Raw genomic sequence first — 25,773 nt, forward strand, 5'->3', positions numbered from 1 at the left:
TCCCTCAATTATTTATTACTTCTAACATCCAGAAGTCTGGAAGTGTTGGAATCACAGAGATTCTGTGTTAGCACAGTCATTAAATCACACACTGATGTCAGGCACGATGTTATGACATCCAAACTGAACTTACAAATAAACAATGCAGAAACATAAACAACACAACAGAATTGTTCACCCAGTTCGGTTCAATCAACCTACTCTGGGGGCATACCAAGCCAGGGATGAAGTCCACTATTAGCAGTATCAATTCAGAGCTAAACTCCCAGTTTACAACTCCTCACTTAATCACTACCCAATGACCCCTCTACCTAGGTTCTCCCTAGATATGGAATATCTCCATTCCACTCCCAATCATAGCAATGATGTCTAGCAGTCAACAACTCAGCCACTGCATCGACGACTTAATTACCAACATTCAAAGCACACAAATAAACATATCTTAGAGTTGCTTCAAAGCTTCCTCCAAGCACACAACTCCACTCATTGCTTTACAACTTCTGAGTGAATAAAACAAACCTCTTACCTACAGGCTTCGAGGCACAAATCAGTGACCTTCCCACAAACCGGGAGGTTCACCTACACGGCTAACCCTAATAGTTACATCTTTCTAAACGCCGGATAGCTCAATAAACTAGGTTACAAAGTTTCCTATTTATAACCTATTCCCAACTGGACTTGGGCTTACAATCACAACATTATTTGCTGTTACAAATCACAGAAAACTTTCTGCTAAAAACAAGGTCTTCAATCATAAGTTTCCTAATTTATCTTCATAATTGGAAACTGCATAATTCTCCAATATTCTAATCTTGATTCTCTTGACCTTTAAACCTGCCACATAGGATTGCATAATATTCAAAAGAATATTCTGCATCTTTTAAAACCAAAACTGAATCTTTATATTCCAGCTCAGCAGGCGCGTGACAGCTAAATATAACAGTAACTGCTGTCAAATACTGATGTCACAGAGCATGTCGTGACATTCCATGTTCTGCATAAATCACAGCAAACAGTATTCTTCACTTCAATTCTCAGCTTCTCACATATCAGGGTGCCAAAAAGACAGCCCATGATTTGTTCTATTACTGATGTACAATCAGCACAATCTTTAGTTTCCCAAAATAAAGACTGAGATAAATAAGGAAACATAATAGAAATAGAATAGAAAATGTAGCAGCTACTACTGTCAAACACTGATGTCATGACGTCGAGCATGACATCCAACTCACAGCATGTATTAGCTTACACAACCAGAACCTGCATAACCTTAGTCAAGACAACAGAATACACATGAATGTTTTACCACAAAATGCAGCCAATCAAAACATCTACACTGTAAGTGATGGACAAAGTGTGGAGGAACTTCTATAAGTATTTGTGCATAATTTCAGATCCATTTTTTCTGCTCTTTTCTGGGTTTGAACATGTTATTATATAGGGGATTACTGTTGGCTATTAAATTGTCAAAGCATGTAGCTTGACATAGGATTTTGACTTGGACCAAAATTGTTATTTTGGGCTTTTGTAGTTTTGGACTTTGGCTTAGGGAGAAAGTAACCTAAAACTATAAATAGAGGTAGTAACCCCTATTTTTGTTGAGACTTGTATTCACAGAATTTTGCAGTTGCAAAGTGAATAAGATTTTTCTAAGAGAGAAACTCTGCAGAAAATATTCTTCTTCCTCATTTTAATTTTGTTCAAACCCTAATTCACCTTTCTCCCCAAATTCTCCTTCTTCCTTCTTTCATTGTCATTGTGTAGCGATAAGGAATTACTTTAAGGTTTGAATTTAATTCCAATGCTGAGCAATTTGTGGGAAGAAAATCACGATGACAATGAATCATTTGAATGGGCATTTTCCGCCGAGTCTCCCAATTCTGAAGGGTTAGAATTATGAGAATTAGTGCAGGTAAATGAAGGTGGTTTTTTGTTATCAATATTTTTGGGATCTTGTGAAAGAGGGAGTAACACCACTTTAGAAAACACAACGGATGAAGAAAAGGCTGACACAAATAATTGAAGAAGAAGAGTTATAAATCACCCTTTATAATTCATCAATATGTTGATCCAATTAATTTTGAGAAACTGAGTGATGTTGAATTAACGAAAGAAACCTAGGAAATTTTGGAAAAGTCTTTTGGAGGCGTAGAAAAGGTGAAAGAGGTGAGGTTACAAACTCACAAAAGAACATCTAAATTGTTTAAGATGGAAGAAAATGAAAGCATAACTAATTTCTTCACAAGGGTTACGAAACTGGTGAGTCAAATTAAGGTATGTGGAGAAGTGCTGACATCAAGATTAGTTGTGGCAAAAATCTTGAGGTCATTGGCTCCAGAGTTAGACCACGTGGTAGTAGCCATAGAAGAGTCGAAAGATTTATCAATATTCAAAAAGGAAGAGCTTCAAGGGATGCTTGAATCTCATGAACAACGGCTGAAAGAGCTGCAGGAAAGTTGAAGAGTAACGTGGCTCTGTAGACTCAGTCATCAAAAGAAAAGAAAGACAAAAGACATTGGAATGACAACAAAGGTACATGAGGCTACAACAATTCGACTGGTCAAAATAAGCAAGAAGGAAGCTGGTAGAATTAGAGAAAGCCCTCATACCAAAGCAACCAAAGAGATGGTGCTGCAGGTAGAGGAAGAGGTGGTGGTCGAAAGCCTGACAAAAGTCACATTCAGTGTTTCAATTGTCAGAAGTATGCTCACTATGCTAGTTATTATTTAAAAAAACAAAAGAATCAACAAAGTGATACAAAGTTTGCAAAACATGAAGAAGAAGAGACGATGTTGGTGGTCACAACAAGAGATGAAGAGAGATTCAAGTACCAATGGTACTTGGACTCAGGATGCTTGTCACACATGTCTGGAAAGAAAGATTGGTTTGTCAACATAAAACCCCCAATGAAGGCCATGGTGAAATTTTCAAATGACAACACTCTAGCAGCTGAAGGTATTGGAGATGTTATGATTATAGGGACAGATGGCAAAAGGTCAATAATTTCCAATGGTTTGTACATACTAGTCATGAAGAGCAATTTGCTCAGCATAGGGCAATTAGTCAAAAAGAACTAAAAGGTGTCGATTGAAGACAAGATGATGAGAGTTGTCAACTCAAGTGGAAGGTTAATCTTGAAGCCTCATATGTCTCAAAATAGAACCTTCAAGATTGAACTTAATATGATGGAGCACAAGTGCCTTGTAACTGCAGCTAACAAATATGAAGGAATATGGCACTAACGACTTGGCCATCTCAACTTTAAAGACATCATAGATTTGAAAAGAAGAAATATGGTTTCAGGATTACCAGAAATTGAAATTCCAAACGAAGTATGTGAGGAATGTGTGTAGGCGAAGCAACACAAGAAGAGCTTCAACAAGGATGCAGGAAACAAGTCGATGGTAATTCTTGAAGTCATATACTCTAATGTATATGGTCCAATCTAGGTGGATTCGAATGGAGGTAACAAATGCTTTGTCACATTCATAGATGTTTTCAGTCAATAACTTTGGACTTACCCGTTCAAGAAGAAAAGTGAATTTATCGAGGTATTTGCCAAGTTTAAATCTATGGTCGAAAGGCAAAGTGGTCGAAAGCTCAAGGTTCTAGGACTGATGGTGGTGTCAAAAGACTTCGACATATTATGTGAAAAAGAAGGGATTGTGCATGAGGTGGTGCCACCCTATACTCCACAGCAGAATGAAACTGCAGAAAGAAAGAATCAAACCATCATGAATATGATGAGAAGTATGTTGAAAGTCAAGCATTTACCTAGAGAATTTTGGGTTGAAGTTGTGCCGAATGCGACATACATATTGAACAGATGTCCGACAAAGAATCTAGATGGAATCACGCCAGAAGAATGTTGGTATGGTGTCAAACCTAACTTGAGTCATTTGAAGGTATTTAGATCTATAACACATAGATATGTGCGTGATCAGCTGAGACGGAAACTTAATGACTAGTTGAATCAGATGATCCTAATAGGATATCATTTGACTGGAGAATACAAGTTGTTCGACCTAGTGAACAAGCAAGTAGTGATCAGTAGGGACATGATCATAAATGATCTTAAGGAATGGGATTGGACTGAGAACGTCAAGAAGGATTCAGTGAGAATTTTATGTGAAGAACCACCCATTGAGGTCGAAAGAGAAGAAGTTCGACAAGAAGAAGTCATATGTGATGTAGGTCCAAGCATACCTCAGAGAACAAGGCACATGTCTGCAAGACTGCAAGAATGTGTGATTACATCAGATGATGTAGTCGATAATGAAGGTGAGATGACACACTATGTTTTCTATGCAGATGTCGAACCAGTCAATGCAACTGAGGCATTGAAGGATTCGAAGTTGGTGAAAGTTATGAATGAGGAACTGAAGTCCATCGAAGTCAACAACACTTGGCCACTTGTCGAATTGCCTCAAGGCAAGAAGGCAATTGATATGAATCGGGTATACAAGATAAAATTGAATCCCAAAGGAGAAGTAACTCGACACAAGGCAAGACTTGTTGCGAAAGGATTTCTTCAGAAAAAGGAATTGGCTTCGACGAAGTTTTAGCACCTGTTGCTAGGATCGAAACTATCGGGTTGGTTGTTGGTCTAGCAAACATGAACAATTGATACATATCAGGTGGATGTAATATGTGCATTCTTGAATGGCCCTTAAGACGAAGAAGTTTATGTTGCACAACCAGTTGGGTTTGTGAAACATGGTGAAGAAAAAAAGGTGTACAAGCTGCATAAATCCCTGTATGGACTTAAGTAAGCTCCAAGAGCTTGGAATAAGAAGATTGACAGTTTCCTAAGGGAGGAGGAATTTGTGAAGTGTACAAGTGAGCATGGATTACATGTAAGAAGAAGCAAAAGTGAATTGCTTATACTATGTCTTTATGTCGATGAATTGTTGATAACATGTAGTTGCAAGAAATAGATCGAAGACTTCAAAGGTGATCTTAGCAAGGAGTTCAAAATGTCTGATATGGGCGACATTTCACACTTCCTTGGTATTGAATTATACAAGAGTAGTATAGGCTTGATGATGCATCAAAGAAGATATGCAAGTGAAATACTCAAGAGACTTTAGATGGAAGACTGCAATCCGACTTTGACACCTGCTGAATGAAGGCTGCAACTGTCGAAAGACTTAGATGAAGATGAAGTTGACCCAACCTAGTACAGAAGAATTATTGGGTCATTAAGATATCTTTGTCACACAAGGCCGGATCTAGCATACAATGTGGGTATGGTGAGTAGATTCATGCATAAGCCAAAGGTATCACATCTAGCAGCGACAAAGAGGATACTAAGGTATTTGAAAGGAACTCTCGACTATGGAATTTTAATTCCTGCAGCCAATGAGGGAAAAGAATGCAAATTAGTGGGTTACACCGACTCAAGTTGTTGCAGTGATGCTGAGGATAAAAAATCCACAACTGGTTATGTGTTTATGCTAGGTGGAGCACCTATTGCTTGGAGTTTGATAAAAGAACGGGTAGTGCCATTATCGTCATGTGAAATAGAGTTCATAATTTCCTCTCTTTGTGCATGTAAAGCAACATGGATGGTGAATCCGGTCGAAGAGATTACAGGGAAAAATCATGGAGCAATTATGAAGATCGACAACATGTCAGCTATCAATCTGGAAAAGAATCTGATAGCACATGGCAGAAGCAAACACATCGAAATGAGGTTCCGTTATCTTTGAGAGTAGGTAGCTAAAGGAAAAATGAACTTGAAACACTTTAGAATTGAGAATCAAATTGTAGACATCACGACGAAAGGAGTGCAGGTCGAAGTATTCAGAAAACTAAGAGTTATGATGAATGTAGATAGCTTAGACATAATGAATTATGTGGTGTGTTGATAATGTAATTATTTATGTCGAAGCAGTATGTTGCTTGAAAGAAGGAAGGGTGTGTCGAATTAGTCTAACTTAGTGTTAATTGTCTAATTGTCAAAGCAGGTAGCTTGACATAGGATTTCGACTTAGACCAAAATATATATTTTAGGCTTTTTTTAGTTTTGTGCTTTGGCTTAGGAAGAAAGCAAACTAAAACTCTAAATAACTATAAATAGAGTAAGTAACCTCTATTTTTGTAATGAGACTTGTATTCACATAGATTTGCAGTTGCAAAATGAATAAGAATTTTCCACAGTTTATGGACAGAGAGAAACTCTGCAGAAAATATTCTACTTCCTCCTTTTAATTTTGTTCAAACTCTAATTCACCTTTCTCCCCAAATTTTCTTTCTTTCTTCTTTCATTGTCATTGTGTAGCGATAAGAAATTACTCAAAAATTTGAGTTTAATTCCAACTGGAATTATAGTGAAATTTGGCTTGAAAATTGGGGTGGGGGGATTGAGTGAATTTTGAGGAAAAGTTTGTTGTGTAAATGAGTTTGGAGGGAGTTAGAAACATGAATATGTGGCATCCTCTTGTACTCACTTGCAGCCCTTGATTACAAGTGAATGTGAGGCTTGGATGAGAGTTAGATAGAAATTTGTTATGTAACTGTGAGAAAAGTGTGTTTGTTGTGTAAAATTTGATGAAAAATGAATGAAAACGGATGAATTTGTAAAATTATGAAGGAATTAGATTACCACATAATGCAAAGCGTGTGGAATGGTCATGTGGTCCCCAAAAATGACTTCAAATTGGGCTTAAGAAAAAGGCTTGGAATGAGACTTGACATTTTGGCTTAAGAATTATAAATACATAAAAAAAAAAGAAACTTTGAATTTAAAAGGACTTGTCAATTTAATTTGAAATTGAACTTCAAGTAAAAATCAAAAGTCTAAATATATTGGATTAAACCCAAATTGAAAATGATAAACAAGGTTTAACTTTGACTTTAGGACTATAATTTTATTTTTAAAAACGGAATGAATTTAAATGAAATGAGGCACGAATAATTGAATTTAAAAATGAAGACTAAAAATGAAACAGTTGACTTTGCTGTTGATTTTTCAATGAAAAATCACGTATCAGATGAATGAAAAAAAGCCAGGAGACAAAAATGGGGTATGACAAAAAGGAAATTCCCCAAAGTGTTTAAATGCTCCCTGTGTTGACACCTGACTTGCCCCAACAAATGGTATCAGAGTCTTTAGTTCGAGTGAAGAGACCGACTTACTTATATCAAAATACCCGTAGAAAGGTGTCATGTTGAAAAGTATCAACGACAATACAAGTGTATGTGGATAAAAGAGCTTCCTTAAAAAGCTTCCACATAAAGGGACCCTCCGAATTGCCCCAACAATATAGCCAATCCAATTTGCGATACATGCATTTTTAAAAGGTGTCGTCAATTGAATTGACGACAGTGTACAAGACCTAAGTAGTGAAACCTCTTATTTTTTAAATGGAGGCGTCAATTCAATTAGGACATCTCTTATGAATTGGCGTCAATATAATCGCCAATTCAATATGTGACATCTTTTATTTTTATTTACAATACAAATGCCAATTAAACTAACAACTCTTTTACGTTTCAATTTTCTTTTTGTTTGAAATTTGATTAATTTAAAAAATAGTTCTAAATATAGGTTGTGAAATAATTTAAAAAGAGAATTTCTCAATAGACCCTTTGAATCTTTTAGCCGACTGGAAAAATTCTAATTATGCCTCCTGCTTCCGCAGATGTACATCCGGAAGCACCTTTTTTTCAAAAAAATTATTTCTTTCCGTAGGTGCATTTACGGAATGTGTTAAAACAAAGTGTTCCGTAGATGCACCTATGGAACAATCTGCTATTTTTTAAACTCACATAGGCTTCACTCCAAAACTCAATTTTTATGACAAGAATGGAAAACCCAATTACAACCAATCAAAGTAATGCGATTTAAAGACAATAAGTAAATAGTACACCAAAAATAAACATAGTATAAATCGTCGGCCAATAATGTCGAATACATATATCAAATCCTCGTGAAAAAATGAAATCAAAATACAGATATGAAATAAATCTGTCGACATCACTACTATGTGTGTCGTACATCATCTTGCGTCTCTCCGCTGCCTCTGGCCCTGCCTCCGCGTCCACCGCGCAGTCTACTGGCTACTTTGCCTCTATCGTTGAGTGTCCCACCTGTCTTGGAGCGATTTCTACGGTACAAAAATGCCCCCTCTGCCACCCTAAGGATATCCTCCACAAGACGCAGGCCAGCAGACCCCTCAAGAAACCATCGGTAATGCCTGCCCGCGCCATGTCAGCTATCTCACGACACTGAGGAAGAACATCCTGAGTGTTGTCCATCTGAGTCTGATGAACCTGCAGAATCTCCTTATGGGCTGGTCAGGGCGGTAATATAAGTGCGGTGGAAAGCATGTATGAGTGTGACACTCTATAATACCAGATGATGTACCGTCGACGCAACTCCAGTCCCTCTCTGATGTGGTCGTCTGAGCCTCGGCGGGAAACAAGTGGTGCTCCTAGTCTGCAAAGACCTCATCTTGCTTCCGACGCGTCATGTGATAGGAGCAGAGTCAGAAGGGTGGCGAGGTATGGTCTGCAGGTAGCCGAACTGACGCATGACGCCCTCCGGAAGATAACGCACAATGATGGTTGAACTTATAGCCAATCATCCAGAATATAATACAATCTCATCAAACGGAAGCGTCTCACAGTGATCAGCGTAGCAGTCGTAGTGGATGTCCTCAACAGCCATGCGGTCAAGACAACGCCTGTAAGGATCCAGCACTTGGTTCCCTTTAAGGGGGCGTAGGCTCTGGCACGCGGCATGTCCTCAGTGTAACCCGACACCTCTCTCCAGCCAATAATGTCAGGGAAGTGCTGTAGTATTCATCCCTGAAAAAAACACGGTGATCAAACATACTATCACAAATATATAATACATTTTGAGAAAATGTATAAGGATAAAAGTTTGTTACCACTAAGAGGGTACAACTGCCAGCTACAGTCCTTGCCTTCCACAGGAATCCCTCTCCCAGTCGGTGGTAGGTGTAGGCCAGTGTAGCCGCTCCTCAGTTGTACTCACGGACACGTGCAATGTCCGATAAGTACGCCAGGTAAACGACGTCAGTGTAGGTCGAGCTCGTGTCCACAAAGAGCTTAGTGCCTATCAAATATAGCAAGTAACATCTCAACACCCGCTCTCTATGTATATCAGCCTCTGCCTCGTCACCAGCAGCATGATGTGCCGCTGTAAGTTCCGCATCATATATCCTCTGCAAGGTGTGAAACCTCACGTGCACCCCACGGGTCTTTCCACCTCCTCAAGCGCATCATCAGGATCAACCCTCATCTTCTCTATCAACATCTCCATCGTTTCCTCCTTCGTCAACCTACCGTGACTAATAAGGGTACCCCTGATAGGTAAATGCAGGAGGCATGCAATGTCGTCCAGAGTAATGGTGATCTCGCCGTGAGGAAGATGAAAGGACGAGGTCTTTGGATGCCACCTCTCCGCAAATGCCATCACCATCCCGTTATTGATGTCATTTCACAAATACTAGTAAAGGACCCGTGCGCCCGCACGGGTCACGTAAAGTCGGTATAAATATTAAATAAATATAATATGGTTATGGTTAAAGAATTATATTAAAATATATATTAATTAAGCGAAATAATTTCTTCAATGATGATTATCATATCAATATTAATTTAATTTATCAATTTGTAGTTGTTTTCAATGATGATATTTATGTTGGATAAAAATTAAAATAATATTAGAGATAATTAATTATTATTGTTGATTACAATTTTAACTCTGAAAAAATATAGTTCTTGATAAAAAGTAAAAAAATAAATAAAAATTGAGATAATGTAGTTATTATGTACTATCATTATCAACAATTTTTATGGGCTCCCACCCCTAGTATGTCTACCCGCCTTTTTTTCCGCAGACGCACATTATCAACAATTTTTATGGGCTCCCACCCCTAGTATGTCTACCCGCCTTTTTATGAGCATGATTCAAATTGCAAATTCAAATTATCAAAATAAAAAATTGCAAAAAAAATTATAACATCTATATAAGTCAAGAAACAAAAAATAATGAAATGACATATTATAATTTAATGCAACACATTTAAATCTCATTATTTAAAAGAAAAATTTGTACAAAAGATGTACAAATTTATTTATTGGAATTTAAGATGGTCCTCTGAACCATGAAGACACTTTATTTTTGGTGAAATTTTTATATGAGAGAATCGTAGTCAAACTCTCCCGTGAAATCTTATCCTTTCTTTTGAAATTTTACGTGAGAAAATTGCAATCCCAATTTTAAACTCTCCCGTGAAATTCATATACCCATTTTTTTCAATTAAATATATTAAAAGTTTTTTTTAAAGAATTAAATATGAGGATGTACACTACTTATATATAATATTTTTATAAATAGTAAATAAATATATAATAGTTGATATCTTGGCCTTTTATTTTAAATATAAAAAAGAAATAAATTTGTGTCTTTCATAAAAAAATTTGTTTATTCATCAATCATAATTTTCTCATGTTTTTTAATAAAAACAAATATATGTATCAACTTTTAGAATAAATGTTAACATCTTATCATAAATAAATGCTAACATTTTTTCATGTCAATTTTATTTTTATTTGTATCATGTACTAATAATATATATCATTTTTTATCAGGTATATGATATTTTTGCTTAAAAAATTTATAAAAGAAATCATACTTAATTGATTGAAACAATTTTTATAGAAGCAAATTATTGTTGCCTATAAAATTGACACTCTAAATCAAAAACAAATTTGAAAATCAAAATAAAATTGAATTAATTAATTTAACGTTTTATTAATAAGTATTTATATGAATTACATATATAAGAAAATTAAAAAAAATATGGATTATACCATATTATATTTTGGTAATGTAAGAATATTCCAATTATTTTAAGATAATTTAGATCAAATATTAAATAAATATTTTTTATCTATTAGTTTGAAATCAAAATTAATCATCAGAAATTCTTATTAGAAGGAGTTAAGTATTTTTTTTCTTGTATTAAGTCATAATATTAAATATAATTATTTTCTTTTAATTTATGATATTTTTTTAAGATAAATTTATAAAAAATCATACTTAATTTATTAAATCCATTTTTATAGGACCAAAATGATCTTGTGATTTTTGTGTATTCAGCTATTGTTATTGTCCATGTAAAATATTCATTTATAAAAAATTATTGCCTTCCGATTTCTTATTATCATTGAATAAATATTTTTCTTTATTATCATTCAATTAATATTTTCATATTCTCATTCAATTATTGTCTTTTTTTCATATTCTCATTCATTTTTCATATTCTCATTCAATACCAAAAGACAATTGCAATTTTTAGAAAAAAACAAATAATTAAGAATGTTAATTATATAGCCGTAAAAAGATTCTGTGGATTAATGTCATTATTGATATAGACCCTAAGAATTGTTTAGAGATTAATGAGATAATTAGGGTATGAAAAATGACCTTAAATCGGCTATTGATTTTGTTATATAGATAGTAGATAATTTGATGGTCTTATATATTAAAAATTAATATATATATATATATATATATATATATATATATATATATATATATAATAACACCCTAAATTTTTAAAGCAATATTTAGAAGATAATACTCATTCTATACTCCTATAATATAACAAAATATTTAATAAAAATAAAAAATAAACAAAATATATCTCTCTCAATGGAATGCTCTGTAATTAAACTTTTCCACTTTCTATTTCTCATATATTTTTTTTTCTTTTTCAAAAAAAATAAAGTAAGAGTAATGTAGAAAAATGAAAAGTTAAGAGTTTAGAAAAATAAAGTGGGAAAATTTAAACCTTTCACTTTATTTATTAAAAAAACTAAATCTTAATAATTAAAACTAACGACTCTTAATTAACAATAATAATTAATAAAAATAATCTTAATTATTTTTATATTGAATTTTTCAAATCAAGTAAGAAATGACATTTCACCATTTAATTAAAAATTAAAGAAAAATAAATAAAAGAAGTAACCATGAGGAAGGAAAGAGAATGCAGTGATGTAAATTTTGTGTGCAGCAACGTAAAAATAGCTTTTTATCTCCAAAATCACTTATAAAAAGTGCTTATTTCAATCCAAAATCATTTTTTCTTTCTCTGATTTATGTCTTCTCTATTGTAATAAAATCAAGTAAACACCATACTCTCTTTCTTATCTCATTAAATCAACTCCACGTTTCTTTGTGGTCGTTAATATTCTTGATGCAGTCAAATTTTCCACTCTTTGTCACTGCAAAAAAAATACATTAATGAATTAAAGGTAAGGAAACTGAATGCAGATGATGGTGCAAATCACAAATCTATTATAAAGCAAAACTTTTGTCTTCACATATCTTAATTTAAAATCCTGAAACAAACAAAAATTATATTAGAGAATCAGAAATTAAAATTGAAAATCAAATTCGTAGATATGCAGAATAGTAAGATCTGAAGTTAAGCAGAGCAACTGAATGATGGCAGAGCAGTGAATGAGGAGCAAAGGAAGAGAATAAAAAATTGAGAATGCAAAGAATGAAGAAGGTGGAAATAAATAACAGAGAATGAAAGAAGAAAAGGTGATGCAAAGAGATAGATGGAGGGACTCATACAATGGTTCAACAATTCCCAATACACTAAACCGTAAAAGCAATAAAAATACTGTTGTGTATGGAATAAAGCAAATGGGTTTAGGGTTGAACTTGTGGATGAGAGATGCATTATGTAGTTATTATAGGATTCAAGAGGCAAACGAAATTGAATGAGAGGAATGGAAAAGGTATGCAAATTTGAAATTATGCAGACTTCACTTGGCTCTATGTCTGCATGACCCAATGGAATGGACTAAAAATTAAAACTTGGCTCTATGTCTGCATGACCCAATGGAATGGACTAAAAATTAAAACTGGTGTATTTTTCAATGCATGGAAAAACAAAACCAAAGCGTGTTCCAATGTAACAATTAGTAATAATTAGGATGTGTGTAATTTAATTGGTTAAGGGGTGTAATTATTGTTACTAAATAATTATAATATTTATTTATTAATTAAAATAATAAAGGAGATGCAATTACCGTTATGTCCCCGATTATCACCCTCAAATTGATGATTATAAGGATAATTATAGGATTTCATATGTATTGTACTTTATTATATTAAAAGTAGATATGTTTTCAATGTAAATAGGAGAAATATATATCTACGGGAAAAGTGTATTACTTATTCAATTGTAACATACTACTATTATTTATAATCAAATTATATTAGTATCAAATTCTAGTTATTCAAATATTTTTGTAAATGATACCTAAACAAAAATAATATTTGTATACGAGAAAAATCTATTATTGATCTAAATGTTGTTATATACGGAAAATGGTATTTATGATCCAAAAAATCTATAATATAAGTAAGCTTGTTGCTCTGGAGATCACAAAAATACTCTTTTGTTAGCTTAGTCTAAATTAATAATTTGAGGACAAAAAATGTCTTTTATTGATTTTTTCTAACTCACTTTTCACTTTTCACTTTCCAACTCACTTTTCACTTTTAACGTTCACTTTTCACTTTTCACTTTTTATTACTTTATTATTATTATTATTATTATTATTATTATTATTATTATTATTATTATTATTATTATTTCTAATAAATTATTAATCAAAATATTCCAATAAATTATTTTTTATAAAAAGATTATTAGGATCATTTTAAATGATTGTTAATTTACATTTAAAATAGTATTTAATTTTTAAAAATTAACTTTCGTAATTGAATATTAATAACGAAAAAATATAATTTGAAATAATTTATTTTAAGATACAATATTTTTTTTTTAAAAAATAATAATTTTAGTTTAAAAAAATTATTTCAATTAAAATGAATTTAAAAATACAGTAGAAACTCTTTAAATTAATACTCGGTAAATTAATAAACTCTCTAAAATAATAAATTTGTCCGGTCCCGACTTGGGACAATGTAAAAAATTGAAAAACTCGATAAAATAATAAGATAATAACTTTTCGGGAGATCCCTTTATAATTTTTGGTCCTAAGAAAATCATAAATTAATAATTCATAGAAACTGAAAAAAATAATATTACACTCTATTGAACTATGATTCAATAGTTGTTTGTTTTCCTTTAAAGTTCAAAAGTCATTATTGATTTCCAATGCATATGAACACAGTAGTTACTAATTTACCTTGAGTCTCAAGGTTCGCTGTAACGTAATTTTAAGAGGCATAAACTAATTTTCCTTTTTGTTTGGTATGTACAGTATAATTACTTAAAAATCAGTCCTGACATTATTAATTTAAAGAGTTTCTACTGTATACTTGAAATGGTTTCCATACACGTCAATTTTTTTTCTTTTTTAACCTTCTATTAAGTAATAAATAATCCGGGGCATCAAGTGGGTCCAGCTCCCTCTCGATCGCATCGTAGTTGCGGGGATCGAACCGTGGTCCTCCGTACCTAGTCCTGCGCCAATCACCACTGGACCAAATAACCATTAGTACATGAGTTTGATACTAGTTTGAATAAAAAAAATGCTACATCACAACTATTAATAGACAATTTTTAGATGTGATTAAATTCTTTTTTGAGATATATTAATACTTTTCATTTTTCTCATAAACTTATCGAATGCGTTTAAAAACCAAAAGAAAAAGAAAAAGAAAAAGAATTGTGCTTTTATTTTGAGAATTATGAAAACAAGTAAAATGATGGAAGAACGAGCAAGAGTGAAGTGGAGAAACTTGTCACAGCGGCAACGTGCTCACCGAAGACTCACAGTGTCAGTTTCTCCTTTCCCCTTTTTTCGATTTCCGCAATCATCACAATTTCTTCTTCCAGTTGCAAACTGTAATGGATTGTAACCATGACACAGTTCTTCGTTTTCTGCATTTTTAATGGTTTTTTAATGATAAAATTAGGTTTCATTATTAATTTTGGGAGAATCATTCATAGTTGATAGCATTTGGATTTTAATTTTTTTTCTCATTCGTTTTTCTAAAATTGATGAATGTAATCCATGCAAGATATGTAGTTTCTGCAGAATGCTTGCGGTGTATATACATATGTATTCAGAATTTTTGTTGGTTCTGTTCTAACTTTATTCAATGTTAATTCAGCACAGGAAGTGAATACAATTCGGGAAGCTTATTAGATGGCAGAACAAAAGCACAATTGTAAGCTTTTCCGCTATGCTGTACATTGCATGCTTCTTTTAATCAGGTAACATCTTTTTGTTTGTTTAACTGTGAAAAGAGCATGCTGTTATGGGTGAATGTGGAATAAGAATTTGATAGTTTCTTGAACAAATGCTGGTTCTGTGAAATGATTGTAATGAAAAATGCCTTGATATGGAACTGATCAATCTAATTGACATACACAGTGGAAAGGATAGAATGCATTTATTTTTAGAAATAAAGTTCCCACTTTTCGTTTGATTCTGTGATACAACTTAAACAATTGGTTTTTGAACTTCGATGTTTTGCTGCTATCTGAATTAAATTTTGATGCATAGATGGTTGGAATGAGGGATGTCTATATATATTGATTGAATTACTTCCTCTTTTCTCTTTCACCTTAAAGCTTCTTCTTCCTCTTTCACATTCAAGCAAGCTTTCTCTTTCACATACAAGTTATGTAATTATATATATTAAAATATATTTTTCCATCAGTAGTAGGATCTTACGATTAGTGCTACGATCCTTGAGTTACGTTTTTTGAATCCTCTACTGATTCTGCATAAACTCTCGAGTTTTTAAACATTGCAGGGGACAGATTACAATAGTAGAGGGATATATATTTATTTGGCTCGTCAGTCACCTTGATACAAAACGAACTTTGAAAATCACAATGCATACAATAATACCAACAACTGCAGACACATGGATACTGGGGCAGCGCCTTACAGCTGTGGCTAATACAACAAAAAACACAAACTACATATATAAATGTTGCCCTCTTAACAATATTAATCAAACGCTGAATCACTGATGAAATATCCGTCAATCTTTTTGTGCATGGCTTTCTTTGCCTTCAAACTCTCTGTTTAGATCCTACACAAATACAAATACATATTGGTGTCAGTTTATGTTTGGTACTCTAATCCCTTAACAACCAAACACTATAAGAAAAAGACTAACTTACAAGAAACGGCAACTAAAATATTAAACAGTAAAAGAATGTTTCATTACACCTGAAGTTTTTCATTTTAAATTAGGACTGTATATAGTGTGTATTCAACAATCAAATTGATAATTAATTAATAAAAAAAAGATAACTAGTTAATAAAGAGAGAATACGAGTTGTCTCATTAGTACAGCTTATATGGTAAAAGGATTCAGGGACATTTTATATGCTGGGATGCAGATTCACACCAGTAACTCCCAAGGTCTCAGCAGTCAGCACTAGTGTGTTTAAGTTTCACAACTAGGCTCTTTAAAATACAAAATAAATTGAGAATGAGTTTACTAGAGAAGGTAAATTTTGTACTTATTAATATTATAATATATTATGCATGAAAAGTTACCATATAGTTTGATGCTAATTATAGGATTCTAGTAGTGGTGAGGTGGAGGAGGTGATTTGTAGTAATAATGTGGTGGAGGTGGAGAATGAACTGGAGGAGGAAGAGAATGGTAAACTGGTTGGGGAGCATGAGGAGGGTAGGTATGAACTGATGGTGGTGGAGAGTGGTAGACCGGGTGAGGGTGAGGGGGGTTGGTATAAACGGGTGGCGGCGGCGGAGGAGATGGGTACTTGTAAGGCTTCTTGTGTGGTGTTGGTGGTGGAGGAGAGTGGTAGACTGGATGTGGGTGAGGGTAGGTTTGCACCGGTGGTGGTGGAGGGGATAGGTGCTTGTAAGGTTTCTTGTGTGGTGTTGGTGGTGGAGGAGATAGGTGCTTGTAAGGTTTCTTGTGTGGTGTTGGTGGTGGAGGAGAGTGATAGACTGGGTGTGGGTGAGGGTAGGTGTGAACTGGTGGTGGTGGTGGAGGTGGTGGTGTTTGTGGTGGTGGAGAGTGGTCTGGGTGTGGATGAGGAGGGTAGGTGTGAACTGGTGGAGGTGGAGGTGATGAGTAATGGTATGGATCCTTTGGTGGTGGTGGTGAGTAGACCGGTGGCGGTGGTGAGGAATAAGAGTAGCGGGTTGCTGAAATTTCAGATGGGAAAGTGAGAAACAGCATGGCTAATGCCAGAATGAGATAAACAGAGGCCATTAGGGACCTCATTTTTTTCTTACAAGTGAATTTTAGTTCTATGGAAGAATTCTGGTGCAACCTCATTTTATAGCTAAGTTTTTAAAGTATCTTGATTAGTCAACTTGTCCCTTGAGACTCACCTAGGAAACATGATGCATTCATACTAAATTATACTATAACATTGGCTATCTTTGAATTACTAGTACTACTGATTCTTAGACTTTTTGAGTAATGCGACCCTAAGTATTTTGGAATGGTTGCGACTTGCGGCCCAGTTTTCTTTAATTTTGTTTTGGCAGACGCTGGCAAGTTAAGAAAAGAATCAAATAGCTAGCTAGAATTAAAGAAAAGTTGACAAATTCTTGATTTTCATTTAGTTTGCCCAAAATTAGAAGACTATAGGTTAATTATTTCTAATATGTAAAGAAATATGTATTCTTTCTCAGTTTCTACATCGTAATCTCAAGATGTTTTTTTCCTAACAATTCTCAAGATGATTTATTCATACATTTTATAATCAATTCGTTTTCATACCCAATTTCAAGATTTTGAAGGAAACTAGATTATGTTCTAATGTTTCTCGCTTATATTAAATAAATATTTTTTGTGATACACTCAGAGTTGGCATCGATGGTATGACCTTTGCTCGCACTTGGATTTAAATAAGAATTCTTGCATTGGCAAGCTATACATACATCTTTGTTGAGGTTGGTGGTTCTCCCTAACTTTCCATGAGAGTATTTCTTCCCTAATTGAAATTTCATAGTAGTGAGATCTATTTAACAAGAAAGTAAGAGATGTGATGATAAAAAACAGAAAAATATGAAAATGAAAAGATGTAAATAAAAGTAGTATGTGAAAAGATTAAAAAAAATCATTTTTGTTCATGAGTCAAGAATCATTTTTGTAACTGGGAATGGTTGTAACCTTTTTTTATTACATAGTACATGCATACAACTCATAGTGCTCAATTCATGTTGCCCAATTGTGTTGAACTTATTTATACATATGCATTTCAATAGATAAAGCACGTGATATATAGTTTAGTTGCAATGAAATCTGAAACTTCTATGTTCTTTAGTAGTAATGTTCGATCCTCTGTTTGCCTTTTGAGATAGTTCTTTATATGCTCACCTAAGTTCTTTTTGGTTGTGGCTTACTATGTTGATCTATTGGACTTTTTGTTCGCTTTTGATTTAGTTCCTCTCTATTGGCTTTGCAGTAGTATTTCTTTATTGATTATGGTGTGTTCTATTTTTTGGTTTGAGGCGCTGTATCTCTTTTTTGTAGTGAGTTGAAGTACTCATGGTACTCTTGTTTATATTATAAATCTATGTCGTCAAAAGAAAAACATACTTTGATACATGAACACATATAGGTATCTTTTAATAGGGAATAGCAAAATAGGGGATATATTTATTTGGCTTGTTGGCCAGCTTGATACAAAACGAGCTTTGAAAATTACAATTCATGCATACTGAGGCAGTGCCTTACAGCTGTGGTTAATACAACAAAAACACAAATTAAATAAATAGAAGAAGCACTCTAAACAAACTTGACGAAATATATATGTGAAGAATCCTCTCAATCTTCTTGTCCACGGCTTTCTTTGCTTTCACACTTTTTGTTTAGATCCTACACAAATTCAAATATTTATTGATCTGTTAGTTTATGTCTGATACATTAATCCCTTAATAACCAAATAAGGTAAAAGAAAAACTAATATACAAGAAATGCAGACTAAAATATTAAATTAAAAGAATGCTTCATTAATGCACAGGATTGCATATACTCGGCAATTATACTGTTAATTAGTAAATAAAGAGAGGATGGTAGTTGATTAGTGAAAGGAAATTTTGTACTTGTTAATATTATAATATACGTTGCATGAAAAGTTACCATATAGCCAATGATGGGATATCTAGTGGTGGTAAGGTGGAGGAGGTGATTTGTAGTAGTAGTGTGGTGGAGGTGGGGAGTAGACCGGAGGAGGAGGAGAATGGTAAACTGGGTGGGGAACATGGGGAGGGTAGGTGTGAACGGGTGGTGGTGGTGGTGATGGGTACTTGTATGGCTTCTTGTGTGGTGTTGTTGGTGGTGGTGGGGAGTGGTAGACTGGGTGTGGGTGAGGGTAGGTGTGAACTGGTGATGGTGGGGGAGATGAGTACTTGTATGGCTTCTTGTGTGGTGGTGGTGGGGAATGGTAGACAGGGTGAGGATGAGGGTAGGTGTGCACTGGTGGTGGTGGAGGAGATGGGTACTTGTATGGCTTCTTGTGTGGTGTTGGTGGTGGAGGAGAGTGATAGACTGGATGCTGGGGAGGGTAGGTGTGAACCGGTGGTGGTGGATCGCGGTAGATTGGGTGTGGATGAGGAGGGTAGGTGTGAACTGGTGGAGGTGGAGGAGATGAGTAATGGTATGGAGACTTTGGTGGTGGTGGTGAGGAGTAAGAATAGTCTTTCGCTGAAATTTCAGATGGGAGACTGAAAAAGAGTATGGTTAATGCAAGAATGAGAGAAGCGGAGGCCATTGGGGACCTCATTGTTTTTCTTACTAGTTTGTTTTGTTTCTGTGAAAGAAAGGTGGTGGTGCAACCCCATTTTATAGGTAAATTCTTAAAGCATCTTTGGTTAGTTAATTTCACCTTCTAGGAAACATGCATACATTCATATTAAAATATACTATAAGGTTGGCTATCTTTGAATTATTACCAATTCTTATTGACTTTTAGATCAATGTGACCCTAAGTATTTTGGAACGGTTGCGACCCATGATACCTTAATTTGGTTTTGGCAAGACGCTGGCAAGTTTAGAAGAGAATCAAATGGCTAGCTCGGGTTACAGAAATGTTAACAATACATTGATTTTAGTTTAGTTTGCCCAAAATAAAAAGACTCTAAATATAGTTTAATTATTTATGTTGTGTAATTGTAAGGAGATATATTTTCTGAGTTTCAAATATTATAATCTCAATTTTTTTATTGAATCTCAAAATGATTTATTCATGTATTATACAATTATTTCTTTTCATACCCAATTTCAAGATTTTGAAGTCATGTGGTATATAAATTAAATAACATTTGTGATGCCATTTTAGTTGACATTGATGGTTTGGCCTTTTGCTCGTACTTGGGCTTAAGTCAAAAAGTTTTATTGTAAATCTTTTTTGAGATTGGTGGTTCTCCCTAATTTTAAATGAGAGTATGTCTTACCTATTTTAAATTTCAAGGTACTTATATCTATTTAGTAGGTGTGTAATTTAAATTTATTATTGTAGTAATGTAATTTAGTGTTCTCAAATAAAATTAAAATGTTACCAAGTTTTTATAAATGTAACTATTAATTATAAAACATTGATGGAATGATATCTTTAATGGTCGAAGCACCAAGAAATCACACGTCTCTTTCCTTTCTATCGAATAAAATTGCAACACTTCTAATAAGATTTTTAATAATCAAGATATATGTTGTTAATTACAGATAGTGTCAGCGAAGTTTGACCTCCTAAAACGCTTTAGTGGAATAGACACTATTGCAAAGACTAAAAACTTGTGTAAAATGTTGGAATTTCCTCCTTCATTGCGACGAGTTCCTAGCTGCCTAAATTGCGGTATTTGAGTTGTCTTCATTGTAGCTTTTAATACATTCATCGTGTTCGGTTTGAAGGGGTAAATTTAGTCTTACATTTCTTAGAGATATGATTTGTGTTTTGTTTTTAAATGGGGCAATCTTTATCTTATAAGTCAGTTTTGTAGGAATGAATTAGACCCACTCCACACATTCTAAGATGATATGAGAGTCTATCCTAGATCACTTGTTGAGCTTCCCGCAACTTCCATGCTTTAGCAACATTGAGGCCAGAGTGTGAGGGCGTGTGTTGGAATTTCCACATTTATTGCGGTCTATCTCTAGTCGTCTAAATTTCGGCATTTGACTTGCCTTCATTGCAGTCTCCAACACCTTCATTGTGTTGGGTTTAAAGGGACGAGTTTAGCCTCACATTACTTAGAGATATGGTCTGTATTGTGTTTATAAGTGGAGGTAATTCTCATTTACAAATAACGGCCACTACACCCGTAATTGTTAACAGCGCCTCACGAGCAAAAAGCATTGTATCACACTCTATCACCGAAATGCTGTTGTTGTTCTCTTTGTCCAGTCTTTCTTTGTTTATACTTTTATTTTATGTAACGGTGTGATCACCTTTTATACTGATTTCTCAATTATAAAAAAAAATCCCTTTAAAAATATCTTCAGATTTTTGTAAGGTTTAAGTTGTTAAAATATTTACTTTTATTCGTGTAACACTTAAATGCGCATCATATTATGGGTAAATGTAGAATAAGAATTTGACAGTTTCTTGCTGGCTGTGTAAAATGATTGCTGTAAACATTATCTTGATTGTTTTTAAATGGAATTAATCAATCTTATTGATGGTGGAAAGGATAGAATGCACGAATTGTTGAAAATAGCAAGTTTTGACAAGTTCCTACATTTTGCTATCGAGTTCACTTTTAAACAAAAAGTTATAGTGTACGGAAAAAGTAAAGTAAATAAACATATATTATCATCATCATAAGAATAGTATAAAATGAACCATTAGATGCAAGAGGCAGATTACTATAATAGGGAATAAATATTTATTTAGCTTGTCAGTCTGCTTGATACAAAACCAAACTTTGAAAATTACAATTCACGCAAACAACTGCAGACGCATGCATATAGAGGCAGTGCCTTCTAGCTGTGGCTAATTCAACAAAAACACAAATTAAATAAATAAAAGCAACCCTCTAAACAATATTAACCAATGACTGACGGAATATATTTGTGAAGAATCCCCTCGATCTTCTTTGTTCATGGCTTTCTTTGCCTTCACACTTTCTGCTTAGATCCTACACAAATACAAATATGTATTGAACTGTCAGTTTATGTCTGATACTCTAATCCCTTAAATTAATAATCAAATAATATAACAGAAAATTAATTTACAAGAAATGCAAACTAAAGTATTAAAGAATGTTTCATTACATATGAAGTTTCATTTTAAATTAGAATTGCATATACTCAACAATTATATTGCTGTTAGAATGGTAGATTGTACAAAAAAAAAGAGACATTGGTAGAATGATTAGTGAAGGGAAATTTTGTACTCATTAATATTATAATATATGTTGCATGAAAATTTACCATATAGTGTGATGCCAATGATAAGCTATCTAGTGGTGGTAAGGTGGAGGAGGTGATTTGTAGTAATAGGCTGGTGGAGGTGGGGAAGAGACTGGTGGAGGAGGAGAATGGTAAACTGGATGGGGAACATGAGGTGGATAGGTGTGAACTGGTGGTGGTGGTGATGATGGATACTTGTATGGTTTCTTGTGAGGTGTTGGTGGTGGTGGAGAGTGGTAGACTGGGTGTGGGTGAGGGTAGGTGTGAACTGGTGGTGGTGGGGGAGATGAGTACTTGTATGGCTTCTTGTGTGGTGGTGGTGGGGAATGGTAGACAGGGTGAGGATGAGGGTAGGTGTGCACTGGTGGTGGTGGAGGAGATGGATACTTGTATGGCTTCTTGTGCGGTGTTGGTGGTGGAGGAGAGTGGTAGACTGGGTGCTGGGGAGGGTAGGTGTGAACCGGTGGTGGTGGATCGCGGTAGATTGGGTGTGGATGAGGAGGGTAGGTGTGAACCGGTGGTGGTGGATCGCGGTAGATTGGGTGTGGATGAGGAGGGTAGGTGTGAACTGGTGGAGGTGGAGGAGATGAGTAATGGTATGGATCCTTTGGTGGTGGCGGTGAGGAGTAAGAATAGTCTTTTGCTGAAATTTCATATGGGAAACTGAGGAAGAGTATGGCTAATGCAATAATAAGAGAAGCTGAGGAGGCCATTAGAGACCTCATTGTTTTTCTTACTAGTGTGTTTTGTTTCTTTGAAAGAATGGTGGTGGTGCAACCCCATTTTATAGGTAAATTCTTAAAGCATCTTGGGGAAACATACATACATTCATATTAAATTGTACAATAAAGCCGGCTAACTTTGAATTATTACCCATTCTTATTGACTTTTAGAACAATTCGACCATGAAAAGTAATATGATAAATTTAGTTGAATATTTATATTTTATTCATGTCGTAGAATCAACCATAATTTTGTCTTTTAATTAAATTAACTATCATCTAACTTAATTACATTTTTACCTTAATTAGCTAGGTATTGCCCTCATGTACAAAAAGTGGTTGTCCGTATCATTGTTCACCCAAATTGCTTTAATTTAGAGCGATACTTTGTTTTGGCAGACACTGGCAAGCTGAGAAGAGAATGGAATAGCAAGGACTAAAGAAGTTTTGACACCAACTTGATTTTAGTTTTAGCTTCCCCAAAATGAAAAAAAAAGAGAATATATAATCATTTTGATATGCAAGAATATACATATAAATAATTTAGTTAATATAATTAGTGCTTGCGTATATGAGGTTGAGTTAGCAGAACACCTTAAAATAAAATTTTGGGAGGATTTAGAAAGTTTACTTTAAAATACACCTCAAAGAAAGAAGATTTTTTTAGGAGGGAATCTAAATGGACATGTAGGGAGTATAGAAAGAGGTTTTGAGGGCGTGGATGAGAGTATGGTTTTGGGTTGGTAAATGAAGAGGGTAAATCTATCTTAGAGTTTTCGTCGGCTTTTGATCTTACTATAGCTAATACTTAGTTTAGAAAAAGAGATGAACATATGATCACATATAAGAGTGGGATGTCATGTTCTCAGAGAGATTTCTTTCTTATTAAGAAGTCGGATAAGAAGATTTTCTTGGACTATAAAGTTATGTTGGGAAAGAGATTGGCTATCCAACATAAAGTATTGATTATGAATGTAAGAATCAAGAGGAGAGTGAAGAAATGAAGTCAAATGAGAGTTCCAGAGATCAAGTGGTGGCATTTGAAGGGTGAAAAATAAGGGAGTTTCCAACACAATATCTTTGAGGAAGAGTTTGGACAACCACAAGGAAGTGCAAATGATATATGAAATAATATGAACCCGGAGATTAGAAAAGTAGTTAAAGAAAATCAAGAGTTTTCGACCTAGGGATAAAGAATCGTGGTGGTGGAATGGTAGTGTTCAGAGTAAAGTGTTACAGTAAAAAATGATTGCTTTAATGAATGATCTAAGTGTAAAAATGCCTAAACTTGGAAAAATATAAGAGAGTTAAAAAAGAGAAGTGAAGCAAGAAACCCAACCTTTGACGGATTATACCACTCTTTAGGAATCAAGGAGGGAGAAAAATTTACGTATAGACTTGCTAAAGGAAGAGAAAGAAAGGCAAGAGATTTGGATCAATTGAAGTGTGTTAAAGATGAAGAAGGCAAAGTCTTGGTTCAAAAAAAGAATATAAAGGATAGGTGGAAGACGTATTTCTAAAATTTATTTAATGAAAGATATGATATCTCACAAGACTCTACCATACTCAACATAGAGAAGAGGATCGAAACTATAATTACTACCGTCAGATTGAAAAACAAGATGTAAAAGAATCGTTGAAAATGATGAATAACAGTAAGGCGGTTGGGTCAGGCAATATACCCATAGAAGTGTGGAAAATTCTTTGAGATAGAGGCATCAAGTGGTTCACCAAATTCTTTAACAAAATTATGAGGTCAAAGCAATGGCCGGACGAATAGAGAAGAAACACTTTAGTTCTAATCTATAAGAACAAGGCGGATATACAAAATTGTGCTAATTATTGGAGCATTAAACTTATGAGTCATACTATGAAGTTATGAAAAATAATGATTGAACGGAGACAAAGAAAAGAGACTCAATTCACTGAGAATCAATTTGATTTTATGCCTAGGAGGTCGATTAAGGAAGCGACCTATCTACTACGACGTGTGTTGGAGCAATATCGGATGAACCAATAAGACTTGTGCACTTAATTTTTATTAACTTGAAGAAGGTGTATGATAGAGTGTTTAGAGAGATTTTGTGGAAAACATTAGAGAAGAAAGGGGTTAGGATTGGATATATTCGAGCTATCCAAGATATGTAAGAATGGGTATCGATTAGTGTGCAGACCCAGGTTGGAAAGATAGACGATTTCCTCATTACAATAGGATTGCATCAACCCTAAGTCCGTACCTTTTTACTTTAATTTTGGATGTACTCACGAAACACATCAAAGAGCTAACACCGAGATGCATTCTCTTTTCAGATGATACGGTTCTACTTGGAGAGTCGAAGGAGGATTTAAATGAGATGTTGAAGACGAGTCTTAGAAACGCATGACTTTTTCCTAAGCATAAGTAAGACGGAGTGTATGGAATGTAAGTTCAGCAAAAAGAGAAGTGTTTCTAACCTAGAAGTTAAAGTTGGAGACCATATTATCCCATAAGTCACGTGGTTTAAATATCTTAGACACGTAGTACAAAACAATAGGTGACTGAAATGGAGGAAGAACTCAGGTGTTTTATGTGACACAAAAGTATCACTCAAGTTGAAGGAAATTTTTTATCAAACTGCGATAAGGTTAGCGATGTTGTACAAAATAAAATGTTGGGTGATTAAA

General features: G+C 34.3%; 5 protein-coding genes across 5 annotated transcripts; 2 read left to right on the top strand and 3 right to left on the bottom strand.

Annotated features, from left to right (window-relative positions):
• The first annotated feature begins 2,208 nt into the window (after positions 1 to 2,208).
• Positions 2,209 to 3,077, top strand: LOC131650531 (uncharacterized). The gene is made up of 2 exons (XM_058920238.1): positions 2,209 to 2,455; positions 2,638 to 3,077. The coding sequence occupies exons 1-2, from the start codon at positions 2,209 to 2,211 to the stop codon at positions 3,075 to 3,077; spliced, it is 687 nt and encodes a 228-aa protein (XP_058776221.1).
• A 2,187-nt stretch (positions 3,078 to 5,264) lies between these two features.
• On the top strand, positions 5,265 to 5,711 carry LOC131650546 (secreted RxLR effector protein 161-like). Its single transcript, XM_058920252.1, has one exon. It carries the CDS (start codon positions 5,265 to 5,267, stop codon positions 5,709 to 5,711), a length of 447 nt encoding a protein of 148 aa, XP_058776235.1.
• A 10,228-nt stretch (positions 5,712 to 15,939) lies between these two features.
• LOC131643764 (extensin-3-like) lies at positions 15,940 to 17,288 on the bottom strand. The gene is made up of 2 exons (XM_058914078.1): positions 16,552 to 17,288; positions 15,940 to 16,078 (listed from the first exon to the last, which is right to left on the bottom strand). Exon 1 carries the CDS (start codon positions 17,249 to 17,251, stop codon positions 16,580 to 16,582), a length of 672 nt encoding a protein of 223 aa, XP_058770061.1. The 5' UTR covers positions 17,252 to 17,288; the 3' UTR covers positions 15,940 to 16,078; positions 16,552 to 16,579.
• Positions 17,289 to 18,600: 1,312 nt separating this feature from the next.
• Positions 18,601 to 19,804, bottom strand: LOC131643765 (extensin-like). The gene is made up of 2 exons (XM_058914079.1): positions 19,121 to 19,804; positions 18,601 to 18,856 (listed from the first exon to the last, which is right to left on the bottom strand). Exon 1 carries the CDS (start codon positions 19,761 to 19,763, stop codon positions 19,143 to 19,145), a length of 621 nt encoding a protein of 206 aa, XP_058770062.1. The 5' UTR covers positions 19,764 to 19,804; the 3' UTR covers positions 18,601 to 18,856; positions 19,121 to 19,142.
• A 2,018-nt stretch (positions 19,805 to 21,822) lies between these two features.
• On the bottom strand, positions 21,823 to 23,152 carry LOC131613691 (extensin-like). Its single transcript, XM_058885342.1, has 2 exons — positions 22,409 to 23,152; positions 21,823 to 22,113 (listed from the first exon to the last, which is right to left on the bottom strand). The coding sequence occupies exon 1, from the start codon at positions 23,110 to 23,112 to the stop codon at positions 22,438 to 22,440; it is 675 nt and encodes a 224-aa protein (XP_058741325.1). The 5' UTR covers positions 23,113 to 23,152; the 3' UTR covers positions 21,823 to 22,113; positions 22,409 to 22,437.
• Between the last annotated feature and the right edge of the window lie 2,621 nt (positions 23,153 to 25,773).

Source organism: Vicia villosa, linkage group LG1 (assembly GCF_029867415.1).
Source record: "Vicia villosa cultivar HV-30 ecotype Madison, WI linkage group LG1, Vvil1.0, whole genome shotgun sequence".
In the NCBI taxonomy this organism is placed as follows: Eukaryota; Viridiplantae; Streptophyta; class Magnoliopsida; order Fabales; family Fabaceae; genus Vicia; species Vicia villosa.

Coding starts and splice junctions, on each gene's coding strand:
- LOC131650531 (XM_058920238.1), top strand. CDS start 2,209: ATGGAAGAAAATGAAAGCATAACTAATTTCTTCACAAGGGTTACGAAA. Junction 2,456..2,637: donor GCTGAAAGAGCTGCAGGAAA/GTTGAAGAGTAA, acceptor ATGGTGCTGCAG/GTAGAGGAAGAGGTGGTGGT.
- LOC131650546 (XM_058920252.1), top strand. CDS start 5,265: ATGCATAAGCCAAAGGTATCACATCTAGCAGCGACAAAGAGGATACTA.
- LOC131643764 (XM_058914078.1), bottom strand. CDS start 17,251: ATGAGGTCCCTAATGGCCTCTGTTTATCTCATTCTGGCATTAGCCATG.
- LOC131643765 (XM_058914079.1), bottom strand. CDS start 19,763: ATGAGGTCCCCAATGGCCTCCGCTTCTCTCATTCTTGCATTAACCATA.
- LOC131613691 (XM_058885342.1), bottom strand. CDS start 23,112: ATGAGGTCTCTAATGGCCTCCTCAGCTTCTCTTATTATTGCATTAGCC.